Source organism: Geospiza fortis, unplaced genomic scaffold, assembly GCF_000277835.1.
Source record: "Geospiza fortis unplaced genomic scaffold, GeoFor_1.0 scaffold240, whole genome shotgun sequence".
Lineage (NCBI taxonomy): Eukaryota > Metazoa > Chordata > Aves > Passeriformes > Thraupidae > Geospiza > Geospiza fortis.
Genome location: NW_005054379.1, coordinates 897,673 through 919,662, shown reverse-complemented (window position 1 = coordinate 919,662; position 21,990 = coordinate 897,673). Strand labels below are relative to the sequence as shown.

The window sequence follows — 21,990 nt, the reverse complement described above, 5'->3', positions numbered from 1 at the left end:
CCGTGCGGGAATCCCGCCGGGGATGCTGCAGGTGCCTGAGTGCCGGTGACTGTCCTTTCCGCAGTTCAAGCAGATCTCGCAAGCTTACGAGGTGCTGTCGGACCCGAAGAAGAGGGAGCTGTATGACAAAGGAGGCGAGCAAGCTATCAAGGAGGGCGGCTCTGGAGGCGGCTTCGGGTCACCCATGGATATATTCGATATGTTCTTCGGCGGCGGGGGAAGGATGCAGAGGGAGAGGCGAGGTAATGTGTCGGTGGGGATACCAGAGTCTCTGAGGAGAAAGCCATAGATGTAGGAATTTAAACAGAGTTTGACTGACGTTACAGGGTTAATCTGAAAATTGGAGAAAACTGTTGTCCCTTTACGCCTGAAACCTCAAGGGAGGGCGTTTGGTTGGTGCCGTGGTTGTTTGGTGTTTGGTGTGCTCTGTTAATCGCTAACCAGGTGTGTTCGGACTACCTTTAGATGAGTGTAAGCCCAGCTGCTGGTAGGTAGAATAGGAAATGGAAGGGTAAAGTGTCTTAAAATGGTTTATTAACTAAGCTAGTGTAAGTGTAGCATGTAAAAGCAACTACCTTGACATCAAGATCCAGTTCAGTCTGTGAAACTTTTCTGTGTTCTGCACTGTGCATTGGTATTATGTTGAAGGTGCAGTAAAATGCTATCCAGAAGTTAAGGTCCAGTTTAATCACGCTGGGAAGAACTTTAAACTTGTTAAGAGCAGTGCTGACCCCATCAGCTCTTAGTGCAGATCTGGTGAGAAAGGGAAGAAAAATTGTTTTGTATCAAAGTGTTAAGAGTCTATAACAACACAGAGCTCAGCATCCTTTAGAAGACTAAGCCTACAGCAGCTGAAGTGCTAGGGAGTTGCTGAGGGTAAAAATATAGTTGGTCATTTCTGGTTCCAGGAGGTCACGTGGTGAGAGGAGGAAGGTGCCGAAGTGGAGATTCCAAACAGACTCTCTCACTTGTTTGTAGGAGATCTGTTTGGTGACTTTGTTGAAACCAGGGTCCTGCGTTATAAAACTTAAACATTTGAGGTTCTCTGTGTTCTGTTGCTGTTACTGTTTGTACTTTTCCAGAAGGTCTCCTCTGACTTTGCCAGAGTCAAAGTCACAACAACTGTTACCTAATACGACAGCAGCTGAGAAGGGGCTTTTGACTAATACGAGCGAAACAAGACAAAGCTCTATTGAAACAAGATGCTAAAGCCCAGAGACTTGGCTTATCATGGCTTGGCAGGGAGATGTGAAGACCAAGCTTCTAAGCTTGAGTAAATATTTGTTCTTTTACAGGTAAAAATGTGGTCCACCAGTTGTCAGTAAGTTTGGAAGACATGTACAATGGTGCAATGAGAAAACTTGCGCTGCAGAAAAATGTTATCTGTGACAAGTGTGAAGGTAATGTTGAAACTGAAACTAAAGAGAATATGTTTCTAAAGCTTTTGGGGTTTTTTTTCTGGTAGCATATAACCACCTATCTCCAATTTTTGTTCTCAGGTCGTGGTGGTAAGAAAGGTGCTGTAGAATGCTGCCCTAATTGCAGGGGAACAGGCATGCAGATCAGAATTCACCAGATTAGGCCAGGAATGGTGCAGCAGATCCAGTCTGTGTGTATGGAGTGCCAGGGGCATGGGGAGCGTATCAGCCCCAAGGACCGGTGTAAGAGCTGCAATGGCAGAAAAATTGTTCGGGAGAAGAAGATCCTGGAAGTTCACATTGACAAAGGTGAGGTGTCTTACTGAGGTGAAGTATTGAACTTGAATGTGCTGACTGACTTTGCAGCACTAAAACAGAAGCCTTAGCAAATACCTGGTGTCAATTTGGTAAGTAACAGTGCTGAATACATAGCAAAATTGCTTATTGTTGTCTTGCAAAAAGTAGAGTTGTTTTCTAGGGAAGGTCAACTATCTCTGTGTTCACTTCTTAAGCCTAGCACGTAACTAAGAGTGAATTCTGAAACTTGTGTTATTGTAAGCAGTGAATTATTTTTCGGGTCCCTCTAAGGCCAGTTTGTGATCAGGTAGTCTAATCAATTTTCATTGCCTACAGCAAAACCCTGCAGACTCCGATCACTTCTGCTGTGTTTCAGTGTGAAGGGGAACCAGGTCTGCTATAGTGATAGGGTGCAGAGACAGTGCTAAGCCTCTCTTGCTTAGAACTCTGTTGGCTACACACCCCTGACAGTGCTACCCAGCACAGGTACTACTTCTTTGCCTGGCAAAATGCAGCTCGATACACAGACCCTCAGTGTGATGGATGAAGGTAATGGTATTGAGTGACAAATGCATCTCTGCTGAGGGGGCTGCCCAGAAGCTGGTGGGAGAAGTCTCTGGAGTAGTGCAGCTTGTAGGACAGAGCAGGTTGACAAATACATGACTTTTACAGACTCGCTCATGATTGTGACCTGCAGCTGTTACATGTGTAAGCAGATCTTATGCAATGCCTGAATTTGTAGGGGAAGTCCTACAGTAGTAGTAAATAGAGGACTAGAAGGGATAAATTACTGATATTTTGAACATATGAAGATGTTTTTCTAGAAGGAGGGGAAAAGAGACTCATATAGCATAAGAGAGCTAGTATTTTTGTTCAATAGACTTCTTGTGTGGGTGAAACAAGTTTCTTACAGGAGGTTTTCAGTCCATGGGGAATGCTTCTTCTACTTGGCAGGCACTGAGATGATGCTTCATAAGGAGATGTGCCACATATTTATGAAATTGAAGAAGCTGACTAGTCAATTGCTCTTGAAATCAAGTTTGTACACAGTGTTTCTGATTTCTTCTTCGTATTTGTGTGTATAATGAAAACTGTCTTGATGATACTTTCCTTCAGGACTTTATGTTGGTGGCTCTTTTGGCAATACAGTTAAACCTGATGGTCTTGAGACTGAATTCAGGTTAGCACTGCTAAGATCTGTTGAACAAGTGAGTGGATTAAAACAAAAAATAAAAACAAATGCTTCAAGGGGAGATCCTGATGTTCTTGCTTAAAGATACCTTGATACAAGCTCATGCCTCTAAAAGTGTTTGTTGGTGGTGATTTTATCTTAAAAATAAGAAAAATGTTTTTGTTTTGTGCAATAGGAATGAAGGATGGTCAGAAAATAACATTCCATGGTGAAGGGGACCAAGAGCCAGGTCTGGAGCCCGGGGATATTATTATTGTCTTGGATCAGAAAGACCACTCTGTATTTACAAGGTAAAGATGCTTGAATTCTCTTATGTTATCTCCTGTGATATTTTTCCACATGCTTCCTTGGTTACCACTCATCTTGTAGGTACTGGAGTGTCAGGAGATAGGATCACATGACTGTCACTCAGCCATGAGTTTGTCTGGGTGGTCAGAGGAGCACTGAGGTGAGTTCTGGTGCAACTAGTCTGGCCACTTGTGTTCTAGTAGCATGAGGTAATCTCCTATGAGCTTTGGCAGCAGAAGGGGATAGGAGGCAAACAAAAGCAGTTACAGTTAAGAGTTTACATATCTTTAAGAACTCATTGGAATACTGAGATTTTTAGTAGTTTTGAGTATTTGTGACTGTTTCCTTGCTTTCAATTATTTAGCTCAGAAAATTGCCATTTAATGTAGTCCACTGTTGTCCACATGGCCTCAAGACACAGAAAACTTGGAGTGTGTGCATGTGTTCATGGATCTTACTTAGGACAAATTTACTCAGTATAGTGTGCACCCTTGTGATCAAACGCAGTTTGCCACACTTCATTTCATGCCCAAGTGCTATGGGCAGCATAATTGGTCCTGTCTGGCTTTTATTGTGAAAGTAAAAGTGACTCAAGCAGTGCTGACCACATCTCAACTATTTCGTGCTCCCAGGCAATACTGCTGGGTGTTGCATACCTTCTTCTGTAGTGTTACTGTTTGTGGAATTAGTCTGTCCAGTATATTTTGGTTCAGTTAAAAGCACCGTTGATGATTTTGCAGAACTGTGTTGCATTTGTTTTCTCACTGCTGCTGCTCAGAGCAGTTACAAAGGAAGTGGTGGGTTTAGAAAAAACACTTATCACTGACCTTGTGCTTGTAAATAGGAACAGTGAGCCAAAGGTTCTTGGGAAACCTGCAGCTGGACTGCCTGACTATCATGTATGGTGCTGAGCTCTTGAAACTGGTGCCAGAATTCTGTGCCAAGGAACACTGAGCTCACAGGTTCAGAATCACTTCTGCTTGCTTTGGATGAGCTTACTCAGCTGATTTTTCTTAACTTCCAGTGAAACCAGACACTGATTCAGATATGCCAAACTGTTCTCATGGTTTCCTGGGACCTGAAGTCACAAATCTGCTACATTATTTTTGTCTGTCCTTCTGCCCAATGCTTTCAATTCTAGTGTCCTTCAATAACCCTTGATATTACTGGTCTTGTGGGGTTATGCTGAGGTCACGCTCTCACACAAGTGGGATGTTCCTCCTCTCCTGTCAGTCTAAAATTAGCTTTTCGTTCAAGTCTCCTGTCAGAGATGTTTTAAAAACAGGGTGAGTGCTCTATATTCTTCGAATAAGATGAAGGACTTTGTAGCCTTTGAACATGTAGACAATTACTAGTAGTGCCATACTGAAGTCAGAACACAGTTAAAGTAATTAACACTATCTATTCCAGATACTTCTTGGTACTTGTATCAAAGGTACTTGTATCATTACCCAGAGTGGCCATCGCCTGTTCAGACTTAGCCTGGTAATAAATCTTGAGGTCACAGATCACCATAGTGCAAGCTAGTGCAATTAAGACTCTATTAATCTATGCAAAGAAAGGAATTAGTTGTCCCAGTTTCAGTATTTGTAAGGCTGAGAAATCTTTTAATTGGGAATGAGCAGTGAAGTGAAACTGTATGCAAGGGGCCTTACTGTATTTATTTCTTCTCAGTAAACATTTGTAACACTTTAGATAGCTTGACATGATCGTAATGGCTCTCAGAGTGGGCATCATTCTAGTAATTGAGGAGCTACATTAATATTTGGTATGCTTTGTTTAGTTGCCTGGGTTTCTGTTATAATTACAGCTTATTGTAATTTCTAGATTTTAAATATTGAGGTTGGATATGATCCTTGTACTGTTTCTCTCTCACTGTGACTGTTGTTGATTGGTTCTGCCTTAGACGAGATGAAGATCTACTTCTGTCTATGGATATTCAGCTGGTTGAAGCACTATGTGGCTTTCAAAAGCCCATCACAACTCTGGATAACAGAACTATTATTATTACCTCTCATCCTGGTAAGAGTTTGTTTGCTTTCGGTTGGAAATTCTAGCATACAGTGAATGTAAGCTAGAAATCTAAAGGAACAGAAGCACCCCATCTTGATGTAAATGGGATGTGTGCTAGTATCAAATTATTTGCCCTAGTCTTTGCAGTACAAGTCTTAAAATAAAAAAGGATTTTTGCATAGCAGTCAGCAGTAACTTTCTCTTTGCGTGACATAGTAACAGACCCTACCTCATGGACATACTTGAATCCTGAGGATATCTCATGAGAATTGAAGGCCGTGGGTCTCTGAAAACCACTTTTTCAGCCTTGGAAGCGATGGAGCACTTAATAAATTTGTAAGTATGCTTCCTTTGGGAAGCATAACAAGGTTTACAGGAATGTAATGTAGACATCAATCTGCTTTCCTACTCATATGTTACCAGGCAGTAAGTTCCTGTTAGACTACTACATATTGGTGTTGTTGCCTAACCACATTGTAGAAAGCTACATAAATATTGAAGGGAATTATAACTAAAGCTGCTTCTGTTGCTTGCATGGCTCCCTTCCTTTTTTGGCATTTTTTTTTTTTTAGGCCAGGTTGTTGAGCATGGGGCTATTAAGTGTGTGTTGAATGAAGGTATGCCAATTTATCGCAGACCATATGAAAAAGGACGTCTGATCATAGAATTCAGGGTAAGTGAATTAACTCACTTCCACAGCATTTCAGGACTGAACATCCATCCAAAATTCAATCAATAAGCACTACTTCAGTCAGGAAGAGATACCATAAATCAGATATCCTGTTTTGGTGTTTGTTCTTTACAATGGTGGGAACATGGAACCCATCAGAATTATAGTTCAGAACAGAGGAAACTTCGGAACACTGTGCCCTCAAAGTAAATCAGGTACCAGAGGAGTTTCTTCAGCAACCTTGTGAATTTCCATTCGCTTGACATACTCTTTAGTCTCTACTGTCCTGTAGGAAGGATGCATGAGTAACTTCAGCTTCTGCACTGGAGCAGAAGAGTAGGTTGGAAAATGCTGATTTTCTTCTCTGGGGAGAAGCTAATACTGGGAGCTATAGCAGTAAGCCCCGTCTGCTACAGCTTAGAATATATTTAACCATATCTCTAATGCTGATGTTTTGTTTATATATATATTTGAATATGTAGTTGTATATGCTATTATAAATATGTAGTAATATGCACTATTGTATTATGTTTTACTTTGCTTCTGTGGTTGATTCTAGAGGGCAGCCTGAGGCAGAAGAAAGGTGTTGATTGAGATGCCAGAGTTAGAAGCTAACTTCACGCAGGCATTAAAAAACAGTTTAGTGATGCTAATATTTTTTAAGCTCTGAATTTAAGTAACCTAGGACGACAGACCTGGCTTTGGCAGATATTTAACCTGTAGGTCTCTTTGACCTAATGAAAAAACAGTTCAGATAGACTTGAGTAACCTTAGCTCTTGATTTCAGGTGATCTTTCCAGAGAGTGGCTTCCTCTCCTCAGACAAGCTGTCCTTACTCGAAAAACTGCTACCTACAAGGCAGGAGATAGAAGAAACTGAGGAAATGGAACAGGTGGAATTGGTGGACTTCGATCCGTCTCAGAAGCGAAAACACCACTATAATGGAGAAGTGTATGAAGATGATGAGCATCAGCCTAGAGGCGGTGTTCAGTGCCAGACATCATAAATGGGCCAGTGAATAACTTGTGATGCTTGTTTTGTATGCAGTAGTGGATGAGTGAAGGACTACAAGCAGTTTACCCTCACCTGCTATTTGTTGTTCTGTCCAGCCATAGTCATTTCTGAAAGCATAAAGAAATAAACTGAGTAATTAAACTGACTTTGCGATTTGTATAAAGCTCCAGGATGCAAGCTGAAATGAAGTTGACTGCACTTCACCCCTGCCTCTTGGTCCAGAAAACTCCCTTACCTGCTTGTCTTTTATTCCAAACCTTGTAATTCCTGTATGTGTGCAATTGCCCAGGCTTAAACTAAGATTCTGTGGTGTGCTTTTTAGAAATTCTAGATCTTATACTCTGTGAATAAAGTATGCACAAGTACTTATAATCCATGGTAAGATGTCGTAAAGTTTTGTACCAATTAGGATAATAATGTTTGGGCTTGTGCTAGTGTTCGTTAAACAGGGCCTGGCTGTAATGCACCCACATGGTAGATGAGGCTAACACAGATGTGGTCAGTCTTCACAGGCCCATTAATGTCATGAGATCCCCAAGCTCTCCACACTATTCCACATGAGGTCAGATAGTCCTTTCCTGTGCTAGCACTGGTCCTGACTCCAGAGCTAGGTGTGAGCTTGCTTTGTTTCATCAGCGACTTCCCGTTTGGCTGCTGTCCTGTGCCACACTGCTTGTGGAGCTAGGGGTTGCTTGGAGCTGCCTTCACTACTGTGCATTAGTAAAATCCTCTAGGCTTTGTCAGCATGCAGGCGGCTCAGACTGCTGCTAGGTGAAGCTTGATTTCCACCTTGATTACTGAAATCAGATACCCTTGGTGTGTTGTGGAGAGCAGCACCAGTCCTCTTAGTGGGTATATGTGATCCTGCAGAGGAAAGAAGGCTAGTGAATACAACCAACCACTGCATCTAGGATGTTCTGAAATGAATGTATTGTGTGCATTATTTCAAGCTGACTCTTAAATTTCTGTGTGAATGTTCTAATTATTGTAGATGAAGTGTTTCCGATATAATTACAAAATTGTTCATTGCCTCTTTTCTTAGACCAGATGTTGGTTCAAAAACACCACCCCCTTCTTTTTAGACAGCTATTCACAGACCAATCTTTAAAACCTTCTTTCAGAAAATATGCTGAGAGGACACGTCCAGATTTAACCTCTAGTGTGGTAGTTTAGTCTTACTCAACCATCTGGCTTGGGACAGAGCTTACGCTTTTCTGCTTTGAGGCAAAAGTGTCACAAGGAGAACTCATCTAAATAGCTGCTGTGTGGCAGTATGTGTATTGTAACCTGAATATCTGGAAGCTCTTAGAAAAAAACATCTCTAGCTTATCTAAGTGTTACAAGTTTCATTGTATAGAGACAGCTAGTATATCATGGATTTTGTACCTCAAATGTGGTCCCTTTCAGGTACATACAGAACTGTGATCTTTCACCTGCATGTTTCACCTACTTTTCTGTTTTCTTTCTCGACAGAAATAAAATTCTGTAGGCCAAGTGTTTTTCCAAATTCTACTTGAGTGAGCTCATCAGTGAGCTGAAAAAATGTGACCTGCAGGTGCCTGTGCTCTATCAGTAGGATGGTTTGAGTCAAGGGGCAAAACAGAAAGTAATCTTCTGGCTAGGGCTCAATCCTACACAGCTGGCTTGAGACTTAAACACCAGTAAAATAAGCTCGTTTTTTCAGCTCAGTAAGCACCCTTGGTTTTGTTTTTTTTTCTTTTTTTCTTAACCACTAGATCAAAACAGCAAGGACAAACATCCATTCATAGCCTTTATCTTGACAGTGGGACATGATTTTGCTTCAGATGACTGTGTATTATATTAAAAAAAAAAAACATTCCATAAACTTACTTTCTCAGGAACACTGCATTTCCTTCCACCACACCCACCCATAGCTGCATTGGCATAGTTGAGGTGACATTCTCGACTTACTCTGGAGGCCGTGACATGGCAATTCTGCTTGGTACTTGATGGCCGCACGGCAGATGGGCAGGTTCCAGGAGCAGGGTGGCTGACCAGGAGCTGCCCTAGAGGCTTTAGCAGAGCAGTCCAGGGAAGGATGCTCTGCTAGGAGGAAGGGCAGTGGGAACACCACCAGATTAGTATTCTGTTTTGAAATGAGCTGGTTACAGATACAAAATCTGTGGCCCAAACAAATACTAGCAGCAGAAGAATAAGCTTTTGGCAAAAAGCGCTGGATGGCAAGTGCTAGTAGGACTTTGTTGTCCTGTGATACTCTGGGGATCATACAGTTAGAGCAAGCAGCTAGACGTGTTCTGTGCCGCTGAAAAATGAAGTAAGAATTTTTTCTGACTTGTTGCTTTATGTGGGATAAAGTTTCTAGTTTGGGGAAATAAACAGAATAGACAGCTCTAGAAACTAAAGATACAGTAGCACAAAATAGCTGTTCCTGTAACTACCAGTATAGTAACCTGACCTATCTGAGTTTGCAATTACTTCCAGTGTTTCAACACCACCTAATTCGTGTGATCAAGCTTATATTTTAGTTTATTACAATTATTCTTTTCACTGTGCATCAGTGAAAAGTATTTAGGACTTCATATTTTCCCCATAAAACAAAGTTCCACTACTGCACAGGCTGGTTGTGAAAGAGCCTACTCTCATTTTTGCTTTGCTTTCAGAGTCCTTAGGCTACAGGTCCTCTCCTTCCCATAGTTTTGAATACCTGCTAGCCAGCAAGAGTGGAAAAGGTTAGTTCAGCCCAGGGGTGTAAACTCAATCATCCCAAATCTGCTCTGAGTTTGCAGTGTGATGCAAGGTCAAGCAACTTGCCCTATTTTTTTCATAAGCAGCTTCACCTGGGAAGACATGTTTGTGACTGATTCCTGCTCAGAGCATTAGGAAAGCACACTAAGAAAAGAGGTTTGATTTATGCCACTCTTTTTGAAAACAGCACATAAACAAATGCCAGGCTTAACTGTTTTCTTAGGAAGTAAATAAGAACTGTTACAGTGCCCAAAGAATGGGACTTCAACTACCCTGTTAACTGCTGTCAGGAAAACAGAATAATTATAATTAATAATAAAAGTAGATCCACATCTCAGATAAGTGCTAAGTGCTTTAGGTCTCTGCCATAAAGGTGGGCGTTCCTGAGCCAAAGCCACTGTGTCTACTGAGACAGCCCCTGAGAAGCCTGATGCTTCCATGCAGATGGAACTGGTGAGGCAGGTGTCAGTACAGGTGGTTTCCATGGATACTCCAGATACTTCTGAAGAAAAGGCTGGTACCTGCAAGAAAGTGTGCACAGGTGGATGACCAGCCGCAGCAGGTGGCTGAATGACAAGAGACAGTTGACTGTGCAGTATATAGAGGGGCTGAAGCAGAGATAGTTAGGTGGGTTCAGAGCCACACACCTGCAATGGATACCACTGAGCCTGAGGCACCCTGCACCCTGGGGACCCACAAAAGCAGGGCTCCAAGTCAATCTCCAGCCTTCAACTGGCAGACCAAAAATAAAGATCGGATGCTTTAAAGGCTTTAGATGTCCATGAGCAAGGCCAACAAAGGGAACCTCACCAGCAGTGCATTGTGATTATTGTAAAAAAAAAAATCAAGTGGTTGTAGTGGGCACTGAGTTGTCCGTTTGCCAGCCTAATAGACAGTCACAAGGGGCATCCTGCCCTCCAGGAGCTGGGTTCCATGGTGTTGCCAAGAGGGTACTCTGACCTGTCATACACTACTACCCCCATCACTTTTTCATGTGGGTACAAATGATGCCACGAGCCAAAAAATAGGTGGGATCAAGGAAGACTATAAAGCCCTGGCAAGGCAGGTGGAAAATATCACAGGTCATCCCCGTGCCGAAGTCATTTCATCTGTCCTCCCTGTTAGGGAAATCAGGACAGCCAGAGGGAGACATATTGTGCAAATCAATGTCTGGGTTTGTGGCCAAAAGCATCGAGAAGGTTTTGGCTTCTGTAACAGTGGGTTGTGTTTTTATGATTTTTAGCTTGTTAGGGGGGAAGGGGATCCCCCTGGCTAAAATGGGCAAGAGAATCATTGGCAGGAGGCTGGCCAGTCTGGTGAGATGGGCTTTAAACTGAAGGACTTGGGAGGCAGGGTGCAAATGTGCAACAATTGTGCCATTGCTTCCTCCTGGGGAGCAGGTCATAGCAACCATTGCAGAGTCAGATGTGCCTTGGCTGCCCCTGGAGTTGAGGATCAAAACACAAAACACATCATAGGTGCTTATGGCTACGGTGAATCCTCTCACATCCCTTCTAGGAGACCCCATTCCCTGATTATCCATGAAGTGTCACTATACAAAAAGATGCAGCATGAGGAATGAACAAGAACTATATATATATATGCATTCAGAGGGCCATGATCTCACAGCAGTGCTGAGACATAGTGGGATAGCTCACATGACTGGAATATTGTCATGGATGGGTATGTCCTTTTTAGAAACAACAGAGACATGTCAGAGAAGCAGGGTGGTGAAGTTTCTGTTTACATGAGAGAGGAACTGGAATGTATCAAGCTCTACCCAGGGACAAATGAACAAGCTGAGAGGTTGTGGGTGAGCATTATCCAGTGTGCCCTGGCAGCCAGGAGGATCAGTCCTGTCCTGGGGTGCATCAGGCACAGCATCACCAGCTGGGCAAGGGAGAGGCTTGCCCTGCTCTGCTCTGCTCTGCAGTGGGGTGGCCCCACCTCAAGCCCAATGTGCAGTTTTGGGTGCCACAGTGTAAGAAAGGCATTAGGCCAATACAGAGCATCCAAAGGAAGGAAGCTAAGATGGTGAAAGGCCTTGAGGGGAAGCCATATGAGGAGTGGCTGAGGTCACCTCAACATGAGGAAGAATTTCTTTTGAGGGTGGCAGAGCACCGGAATAGGACATAGGCTCCCTCTCTCTGGAGATAGTCAAAAGCCACCTGCTCTAAGTGACCCTGGCCTGGGAGGGGATTGTATTAGATCTCCAGCAGCTCCTTTCAACTCTAACAATTTTGTGATAATCAGTCCAGGAGGCTCATGGAGTGCATCAATGAGAATTTCCTGACCCAATTGATAGTGGAAGCAACTAGGAGAGGTGCTCTGCTGGATATTGTACTCAAAACCAAAGAGCTTGTTGGGACTGTTGGGACTGTCAAGGTCAAAGGCAGCCTCAGCTGCAGCGACCATGAGATGGTGAAGTTCAGGAGACTGAGAGGAAGAACTAGGATGAAAAGCCAGTTCTCAACTCTGGACTTTAGAAAAGCAGATTAGTCTCTTCAAAGATCTGCTTAGAAGCACTCCAAAGGATAAGGCTCTGGAATGAAGAGCCTGAGAAGGTTAGTTAATATTGAAGGCTCATCTCCCCCAGGCTTGAGAGCAGTCCATCCCAGTGAGCAGCAAGCCAGGCAAAAATGGCCAGGAGGTCTGTGGGGATGCACAAGAACTCCTGGTGTCTTGGATTGCCAAGCTAACTGCAATTTATTTGCCATCTGTATGGCAGTTGTCTTCTGTTAAGTGGGTAGTTTTCCTTATCTCTTCCACAATCACTCCTCCCTCTGGGGAGCCATCTGCTGATAACAGGCTATTGAGTGTCACTGCATGCCTGATAAGAACAATAACATCCCATTGTGAGATGCTCTGCCCAGAGGGAGGAGCCAAACATTCCTACCCAGATACAATCTTGAGATTCTGGAGCACCTGCACGGCTTCTCCACTGCATTAGCCAGAGGAACAGCTGCTTCTTCCACTGAATCTTCAGAGGAAAACTACACCCTTTCTACAGGATCCCTGCTCCAACAGAACCACACCTGATGCTCCAGGAGGACTGCAGCCACAATTTCCATTGGACTGCTACTAACACCCTGACCAACAGGGTGTCAGGTTGTGTTCTGACTCTGTCAGTGTTGTTTTAGTTTACTGCATTGTTTATTTTCTTCCCCTAATAAAGAACTGTTATTCCTTCTCCCATATTTTTTGCCTGAGAGCCCCTTAATTTAAAATTCATAGCAATTCAGAGGGGCGGGGTTTACATTTTCCATTACAGGGGAGGCTCCTGCCTTCCTTATCCAACACCTGTCTTTCCAAACCAAGACACCTGGCTAAACTAGAACACAAGAAGGAATTATCTGGGGTGTATAACCAAGGCTGGGTATATTGGGGGGAACACAGATGTGATATGCTACACAGATGTGGCATCCAGAGATGAAGTTATGGAAGCTAAAACTTAACTGGATAACAAGGGCCTCTAAAGTACAAAAGTGGGAAAAGGCAGGGAAAATGTGGGGCCATTACAGAATTAGACGGAGCATCTGGTCACACATGACATGGAAAATGTTGAGGTGCTGAGTACCTTCTTTGCCTCAGTCTTATTTAGTGACAACATAAGCTCTCAGAATTCCAGAGATCAAGGAGAAAGTCTGGAGCAAGGAGGATGTTCCTTTGTAGGGATGATGAGGTCAGAGAAAACTGATCATACACAGAACCATGGGCCCTAGTAGGACACACCCACACATGGTCTGGGAGCTGACAGATGTCATTGCAAGGCCCCTCTTGACAGTCTTTGATTGACCATGGTGACTGGGAAGAGTGCCCAAAAACTGGTGGAAAGTAAATGTCACATCTGTCTTTGAGAAGGACAAGATAGGGCGATCCACAGAAAACAGTCTGTCAACCTCACCTCAATCCCTTGGAAGGTAATGGTGCAGCTGAACAGAAACCATTTGCAGGCACATCAAGAGCAGGAAAACCATCTGAAGGAAGGGAGGTTTTGTCAGGAGGGATTCACCAAAGGGAAGTCATGCTTAACTAACCTGATACATTTTACAGTGGAGTGACTGACCTGGTGCATGACAGGAGCAAAGTGGGGATGGCATCCCTGAACTTCTGTAAGGCATTGTTTTCCATACAATCATGCAAAGAAGGTGGTGAGGTACAGGATGTGTGAAAAGTGGATTGAAAACTGGCTGAATGCCAGGCCCAGAGGGTGGTGATGACTGCAACAAAGCCCATAGGGAAGGCAGTGTCCCAAGGTCAGTACTGCCTCAGCAAGTTTGCAGATGGCACTGAAGAGGGAAAAGTAGCTGATAAAATAGAGTTGCCATACAGAGGGATGAGCTGGCAACAACATAATGAAATTCAAGGGGAAGTGCAAAGTGCTGCACCTGGGAAAGCGTTCCCCAATGCAACAGCACATGCTGGGGGCACTTGGCTGGAAAACAGCCAAGAAGGAAGATGAGGGTCCTGGTAGACACTAAGCTCAACTTGAGCCATCTTCTTGGAAAGAAGGCAAATGGTATCCTGGCTGACAGCAGTGGAGGGAGGCAACCCTTCCCAGCTACTCAGCAGAAGTGAGGACACACCTGGAATGCTACATCTGGTTTTGGGTCTCCCCATAAAAAACGGACAGAGTTGTACTGGAGAGAGACCAGTCAAGGGTCACAAAGATGCTGAAGGAATGGGAGCATTTCTTCTATAAGGAAAGTACTATTAAAAACATTTTGTCAAGATCTTCCCCCTTAACAGAAGCCCATGGAGCTTCTGTTTTTTCAGGTAGGAAAAATAATCACTTTTTACTATCTAAAACCCCCCTCTGTTAGCATATCTACGGAAATAAAAAACAACCTGGGAATTCAGACATCATAGCTCAACAGAACTGAACACACACTTGTAGCAAAAGTGCCGTGTGAGAATTCTAGCTGAGCTTTCTCTACATTTCCCCACCCCACTAAAGACACAGACAAAATACTTAAAGTGGAACTAATTTATTAAGTTGAAGACAAGTTATTACTGTCTGAAAGACTACTGCAGTATGAAAGCATTCTACAAGAGATGAGGACAGAACACAATATAGCAGATTCAAATCCACATGCATTTGATTCATCATTACAGGAAAAACCTAATTTTTCTGCATCCTAGAAAAGACACAGCCAAACTTTAGAAGACTCTGGGTGTACATTCAGAACAGTGTACATTAGTCAGAATCTCTCAACAAAAAATAATGTGCTTCAAATTGAAGAGTCTGCAAGTATCTTTTTATTATCTTGTGGGACCCCCTAAGCATAACCTCAGCTAGGTCCACAGGCATATGAAATTAAAAAAAAAATCTTTAAAATACTTATTTAAAGCATTATCACAGCACTAGGAATGCAGCCTACGTAAACATGCAACTTTCGCATGTTTTAAAATATTGATCCCCTGGAGCGTGTTTCAGTTATAGCTCATCTGAAAACACCTTGCACTTACAGAAAGAGGGCTCTGGTAATAACTCCTTTTATTCTGGAAGTGAAGTAAAACAAAAAAACAAAACAAAACAAAAATCCCCAAAAAAATCAACTGTATCTCACTGCCACATTAGGCAGGTTTATAGTTTATAGTAGGAAGTGCTGGCAGATGGGGAAGGATAGTTTCATCCTGAGGCAGCTGTGTGACACTATTTTCCAATATAATTGGAAAAATGATAGTGTAACTTGAACACAGCAAAGCCCAATGGCATAGAAATAACCCCATCATTAAGCTTATGATACAGTATCCTCATCTGCATTCCAGGAAACTATTCCTGTTTCAGCAGTGGGGAAGAGACAGTTTTCCATTCCACATTTTACTAAAAAAAAAAAGCATTTTACTGTATTCTAAGAAGTCAGCAATCACTCACAAGTGTGTACAGCTGCTGACTCAATGAACTTTTACAAACATTGTAGGAAGAGTAGACTTCAGGAGGCAGAAAAAGCATTCTCACTGAAGTTGCTTCAACTACTCCAGTAAAAATGAAAGTATATGAAATTAACTGATGCTATATTTATGCATCAATCCACTCTAGGTAGGTTAAAATGTAATTCTCTGGAAACCTGAACTGAAAATTGAGCAAGTATCACACTGCATATTTAAACCTTGTTAAAGCACAAACACTAGTAACCTGCAACTAACAGGCATGCTTCAGAGCTTGCTGCAAAATCAATCTATGGCTTCCAGAGCTTGAGGAGGCCGTCTTCACTGTAAGTGGCAATCAGGTTCTGGTGGGGGTGATGAGCAATGCCAATGACATCTTTTTCATGGACCTAGAGAGTAAGCAGAAAGAGGCATTAAGAGAGTGCTCCTTCAGCAGATTCAAGACAAATATTCTCTTCAAAAAAAAGTGAAGGAAAGCTGGACTGAGGGTTAAGCTGCTTTGTGCACAGAGCAAAAGCAGGGACACACACACCAACATTCAACTCCAGTCACAACAATTTCTGACATGGCAGTTACTTTTTGTTGGGCAAGGGAAGGTCCAGTGAAAGTTTACATCCACTGAAATCCACAACAAAGTGTTCCCTGATTAAATTTAGATATTCAAGGTGGTATTCCTCTTTAAGTCCAATCTAAAGCAAATTTAAACCCAGTATCTTTAAATCTGGTGGCTTTTTCAGATTCTCCACCAGCTAGATCCCAGGCCAAAATATGCCCTCATTCAAGGAAGTCTGAACCAATTGAGTCTTTGCTTGATGGGTAAATACTTCCCTAATTTCTACAATTATATGGTTCTAAAAACCCTAAACACATTCTATGGCCAAGTTCCTGAAATTCATTTGCTACCAATCATGTTTGCTAGAGATGAAAGACAGCTTGGTCTGAGAATGGACTTCATAATGAACATTTACATCATCCCTGCATTTAAAACTCTGGAAAAGCTCAGAGCTGAAAACTTACAGTCAGAGTTCTCTCCAGCTTGCCCGTCACTGTGCTGAAGCAGTACAGCACAAAATCTTCACCAACACAATAGATCCATTCACCACGAGGTGAAAGTGCACAGCAGACAAAGTCACCACCTTCTCTCTTACCAGAGCTAAAACTTCTTACAATCTGTAAAAAAACCAGAAGGATTAATCAGCAGCATATCAATACCATGTTTAGGGCAAAAATATTTAAGAAGAACTAGGTCTGTTCAGAACACAGATCTTTCCATAGCTTTAAGAGCTTTCTGTGTTCTATAAACTTGAGTTCAGAATAGTCTGTCATGCAAGCAAACCAGAGAAATTAGGTTTAACCCAGCTAGGTTATTAACTAGGTCTTCTGCATTCTTGAAATGACAGAGTGACCTGAAGGGATACAAGTAAGACCACATACCTGTCCTTGCATATTCATGATGACAACTGTATTCGATCTGTTGCAAACAACAAAGTGTTCTGGGTTTTTAGGCAGCAGAATGACACTATTCACAGTAATGTCTGTTCCCGCAGTGCTACCAAGGGACTTGAAGGTGTTGGAGCACTCTGTTGTCTTCACATTCCAAACCTAGTGTAAAAAACAAAATAAAACAAATTAGCTTCAAAAATGAAAAAGAAAGAGCTGATATGCAATTATTTCAGATAAGGGAATCCCCACATCATAGGACCAGAAGTGTCAGTCAGTTCAGAGTCTAAGACAAAGCAGAACAGGCAGTGAGCACTGCACTTATGTCTCCATTTCATAAATGCAGCAGAGACATGCTCTGTAAGAGACTCTGATAACAAATCTCATCAGTTCTCACACCAGCCTACAGCAAAGTCACAAGCACACTCATTACTACAGATAACCTCCGAGTCCTTCTCCAGTGACTGCAACAATTGAAACAAAGCGGGGTAAGACAGCAAGAGTTTGAAGGTGTCCTTTACAAAGAGTAAACGCCATCTTACCTTCACTGTTCCATCAGAGGATGCACTGATAATATAGTGGCCATCCTGGGTAAAAGTAGCTTCATTGACAAAAGACGAATGACCACGGAATTCCTTAAGGGTTTTCCCAGATTTTAAACCATGAATCCTGTCAGACAAAAGAGGTAAAGATGAGTAAGCAAATTTTACTCAGTAACCAAATAGGATCAGAATTTTGCACTACACAAACAGTAATCAACATTTTCCAGATGCTAAGAACTGTAGGAAAAGGGATTTGAGAATCCTTTCCTGTTAAGATCAGAGCAGTGTTTGAGTATTTTTCTGAGTATAATTATTCTCACTTCTAACCTATCCTGCAATGATCCTTAGAAAAAAAAAAAAAAAAGAAAGAGGAAAAAGAAAATAAAAAAGACAGGGGAAAGAGGAAAAGAGAAAGGAAAGTATATTCACCTAAATAATTTTAATATCTTAACGCCTAAAAAATTATAATTATTGGGTTAATACCACTACACAACATGTCTTCAAAATAAATGGAGTTAGATCCCCCAAAAGGTGTACAGCTGAAGCACAAAAGGCAAGGACTACAAAAAAATCCCACCCCACCAAAAAACTCCAACCAAACAAAAACCAAACAAGCATAATCAAACCAACCCAAAATATCCTTCTCTACACCCAAACAGGATTTTCCCAAGAGAAGCAGTGGGATCTTGAACCCTGGAGATTTTGAAAACACAGCTGGACTAGGCCCTGAACAGGCTGTCCTACCTAACTGAAAGGCTGGCTGTGCTTTGAGAAGCACAGTGGACTAGAGACCTCTGCAGGCACCTTCTGGATTATACTATCTCATAGTTAAACTGCTTAATTAGAAAAACCTGTTTTCTGTTGTCCCACATTCTCAGTTTATTTACCTGATTGTCTGATCGAAAGAAGCACTAAGAATTTGACTGCTGTCTTTAGAGAAACTGAGGCACGTAACACCTTTACTGTGAGCTCGTTCAAATCTTCTCAGACACTGACCACTCTGGATTTTCCACACCTGAAAAGGAAACAGCAAATAAGTGAATGCTTTGTTATGAGAACACATGAGCTTCAACATCAGCGCAATACATATGTTAAATACATGATAAATTTCCTTTGAGTTTATGCAGAAGGAGGTCATTACTGCTATTGCAAATTGACGTTTTTGGTCACCACCCCTCCCAACATACTGTACAAAAAGATTTGTACCTTGATCTTTCCATCCTGGGCTCCAGTTGCTAGCATTTCTGTATCTCTGCTGAAGCACATGCACAGCACTGCATCATCCATCATCATGAAGTTATCTTGTGCCTGGTACTTCAGATCCTAAACAAAAGCAGAAGATTCATGGGTCACTGTAGTGAAATCAATGAAGTCTATTTTAAGGCAAAGTGCAAAAGCATTAACAGTTTTATCTTCAGTTATATGTTAAAACTTATTCTAAATGAGACTTCATAGCCTTGTAATACAGGGTACTACCACTGTCACCATTTTAATGGCAACAAAAACAGTGCAGGAAGTGAAAGAAGTGATCACAGAGAGAAATCTATGACAAACCAGACGACTACATAACTATTCCAGTCTGATACTAGCATCACCTAAACAGAATCTTCTCAGGTTCACAGACCCTCAGAAATTAAAACTATTTCAAAGAATAAATCCAGGTGCTCTGGCAAGCCAAAGTAACTCTGGGTGAAATAAGGAGTAACTTACCTTCCTAATCTTTCCAGTAGTGAAGTTCCATACTTCAATGAAGCCATCAACTGAGCCAGTAACCAGGTACTGTCCATCTGGAGAAAACCGAGCACACTCCACGTGTGACTTCTGCCCAAACTGTTTAAAAAAGAACATAAACAAAGGTTAAGAAGCAGTTTAGAAGACTCAACTCATTAAAACGAAACCACAGTGTCATTCTGATAGTAAAAACAGAGTACCTTCTAGAGGGATGTATATGTAAATTTAATGCTAAAGTACAAAAAAAAATCTGTCAATACATGGAGTTGCATTTTTAAAAAATGTAAAACAAAAACAAAAAAATTCCTCCTTTTGGTCTGGTAACGTCCAATGTTACAACAGAATCCGCATGGTTACATCAGAAGCTGAGCTGGTTTCTTTGTATTTTTGTTTCTGCAGTGAATTCTCTGTTAACAAAACACCTTTTAAATCCCTGAAATTTATCGCTGTCAGACTTCAGAACTTAATACATTTCTGAAATTCATTTGAAGTAATGTTTCTCCCGTGTAATTTTTACAGAGAATGTTTCTTTGTTTTTTTTCAACGTCCAATTTTTTAATTTCTAAATTTTTAAATTCAAGTGGCCATGACAACAGAAAAAAGCTTCACTAGCCCAAACAAAAATACAAGATCAGCAATGGCAAGCAAAAAATATTTCTAATAAAGCATTTTTAGCAAGTTGTTACTGAACTGATTTCAAAAGTTGAAGCTCATGGCTTCTGAAAAACAGTTTAACACACAGGTACTTCCTCCAACAAGTGAAGAAGGTGACTATGCCAATTCCTGCAAAATGATTGGTTCTGAACTGTGAAGTCAAAGATACCGTTATCTTAATCACAAACACCATAAGCACCCAATCTTGTTAAAAGACCTAATCTCAGGCTCCCAGGAAGTCTTCTGATAAGATAATGCAGGGAAAAGACACAGGTGGGGGGTGGGAGGGGGAGGGGAACTACTTACAACAGGGAAAAATAAGCATTCAGAAGACTTCCTCTTATCTCCCAACATCAAACATGAGAAGGAAAGATCAGCAGAAACAAAGCAAACGTTACCTTAATGTGCCTGCTCAGCTGCGTGGGGAACTTTTCTTCTTCTACGTCTTTCACAGCTGCTTTGCCTCGGAACAAGTCAATTGTCATACCGGGAGGAAGCAGGCCCTGGTGCTGCTGCCATTTCAGCGCCTTTAGGAGATGAAAGCCACACCATTAGCTACCAGTTAACACAGATCTACCACACAGAAAAACCGTCTGCGCCGAGTATTCTGACAATCAGAAAGGGCTGAAAACACACCAGAAAACGTGTGTCACGCAATGTTATTCTCAAAATGCACACTGTGCTGCATATTTACTCTGCTGGAAGAAATCTACTGCTAGAGTGATGACTTCTACAACTACAATATCACACTTTTAAATTTTACTTTTATACAGGTGGAGACTCAACTACATCATAACTAGTTTTATACAGCAACAACTTAAAGACATAGCCATTAAAACATCTTTCAAGACTCACCTGTCCCAAGAGCGCCATCAGACGAGATGGAGGCACCACGCTGACCTCTCCAGCCAGAGCCTGTGCAATAGCAGCTCTCCGCTTCTCCTTGCTACTCCCATCGGGGTATGCCTGCAGAAAAGTTATTTTCATGAGGTTATTGTGCTAAGTAATTTTTTTTCCTAAAAAAACCCCTCTGTTCTTCTCAAACTAAAACCCCTTCCATACAGATTTTCTGTTAGGAGTCCAAAAGAGGAGCACCCACCCCTCCTTCTCTTTAATACCCACCTCGAAAGCAAAGAATTATCAGGGTTAGAAAAGATCTCTAAAATCAGACCCTTAACTAAGTTAGTCATTAACCCAACATGTTCTCACAAAGACTTTCAGACTGACGTTAGCAGTCACAAAAAATGCCTTGTTTTTACTGTTATTACACAGCGCTGCTTCTGTTCACACAACCTGCATTTTCTCCTGCTGCCTCCATAACGCTGAAAAGGCAAGCTGCAGATGCCATCCAGGACACAGGGCCAAATCCCCAAACTCTCAACAGCAACACAGATTTGCTCCCTCGTGATAAAGTGTCATGCACTACTTCCCAAAAACTCCGCAGGAGGTGTAAAACCATCAAGCGGTGAAACTGCATATTCCCACTCCCCAAGCCAAGAAAAAAAACCAAAGCGGTGAGCCATCAGCGGCATGCAATGATGCTGAGGCTCCTGCGGGAGAGGTCTGCAAAGAAAGGATTAACCAACATACCTCACGAGGATCAAAGTAAGATCTGGCCAGAAGGTTTTCCAGGTGGATGTAGCGCTCTGGCTGAGTTTGTTTCAGCATGATCATAGGATCCGTTTGCCTCAGCAGAGACCGGGCAGCACCCAGCTCTCGGAGCTCGATCAACTCCAGCACAACCTGCACCCAGAGATAAACGTCTGCATCAGCAAATAGTTAGCGGAAAGCACCACACGGAGGTTTCCACACGGACCACAAGAGCCCGGAGGAACTCTGCGCTTGCTTACCTGCTCATAGAGATCAATGAGGGTCTTGTCAGGCAGCTTCAGAGACTGTATGGCCTGCAGCACCGTGTCCCAGTGCCCGCTATTGATGTCCGCCACGAAGCTCTCGATGCTGTCCACGGTGTTGAGGGACACGGTGGTCTCCTCCTGCAGGGTGGCGAGTGCCCGGTGGAGGCTGTTCTCCTTCAGGTACTGCATGATGAGCCGGATCACGCTGCGGCCGAGACACAGCGCACAGTCAGCCGGGGCACCGGACACGCGGGCC

At 42.4% G+C, this 21,990-nt stretch overlaps 2 protein-coding genes across 2 annotated transcripts in view; one reads left to right on the top strand and one right to left on the bottom strand.

Moving 5' to 3' along the window:
* Positions 1-8,386, top strand: part of DNAJA1 (DnaJ heat shock protein family (Hsp40) member A1) — a 9,454-nt gene extending 1,068 nt beyond the window's left edge. The window contains exons 2-8 of the mRNA XM_005425006.3: positions 65-242; positions 1,296-1,400; positions 1,500-1,727; positions 3,083-3,197; positions 5,102-5,217; positions 5,781-5,881; positions 6,666-8,386. Of these exons, the coding sequence (XP_005425063.2) occupies positions 65-242; positions 1,296-1,400; positions 1,500-1,727; positions 3,083-3,197; positions 5,102-5,217; positions 5,781-5,881; positions 6,666-6,884 (1,062 nt within the window). The 3' untranslated portion in view covers positions 6,885-8,386. The remainder of the gene's footprint in view (positions 1-64; positions 243-1,295; positions 1,401-1,499; positions 1,728-3,082; positions 3,198-5,101; positions 5,218-5,780; positions 5,882-6,665) is intronic.
* A 6,205-nt stretch (positions 8,387-14,591) lies between these two features.
* SMU1 (SMU1 DNA replication regulator and spliceosomal factor) overlaps positions 14,592-21,990 on the bottom strand; it is an 8,910-nt gene continuing 1,511 nt past the window's right edge. Inside the window, exons 2-12 of the mRNA XM_005425005.2 lie at positions 21,729-21,939; positions 21,469-21,621; positions 20,734-20,844; positions 20,277-20,405; positions 19,204-19,323; positions 18,700-18,816; positions 18,381-18,508; positions 17,494-17,620; positions 16,946-17,113; positions 16,529-16,681; positions 14,592-15,900 (exon numbers count right to left, since the gene is read on the bottom strand). Of these exons, the coding sequence (XP_005425062.2) occupies positions 15,802-15,900; positions 16,529-16,681; positions 16,946-17,113; positions 17,494-17,620; positions 18,381-18,508; positions 18,700-18,816; positions 19,204-19,323; positions 20,277-20,405; positions 20,734-20,844; positions 21,469-21,621; positions 21,729-21,939 (1,516 nt within the window). The 3' untranslated portion in view covers positions 14,592-15,801. The remainder of the gene's footprint in view (positions 15,901-16,528; positions 16,682-16,945; positions 17,114-17,493; positions 17,621-18,380; positions 18,509-18,699; positions 18,817-19,203; positions 19,324-20,276; positions 20,406-20,733; positions 20,845-21,468; positions 21,622-21,728; positions 21,940-21,990) is intronic.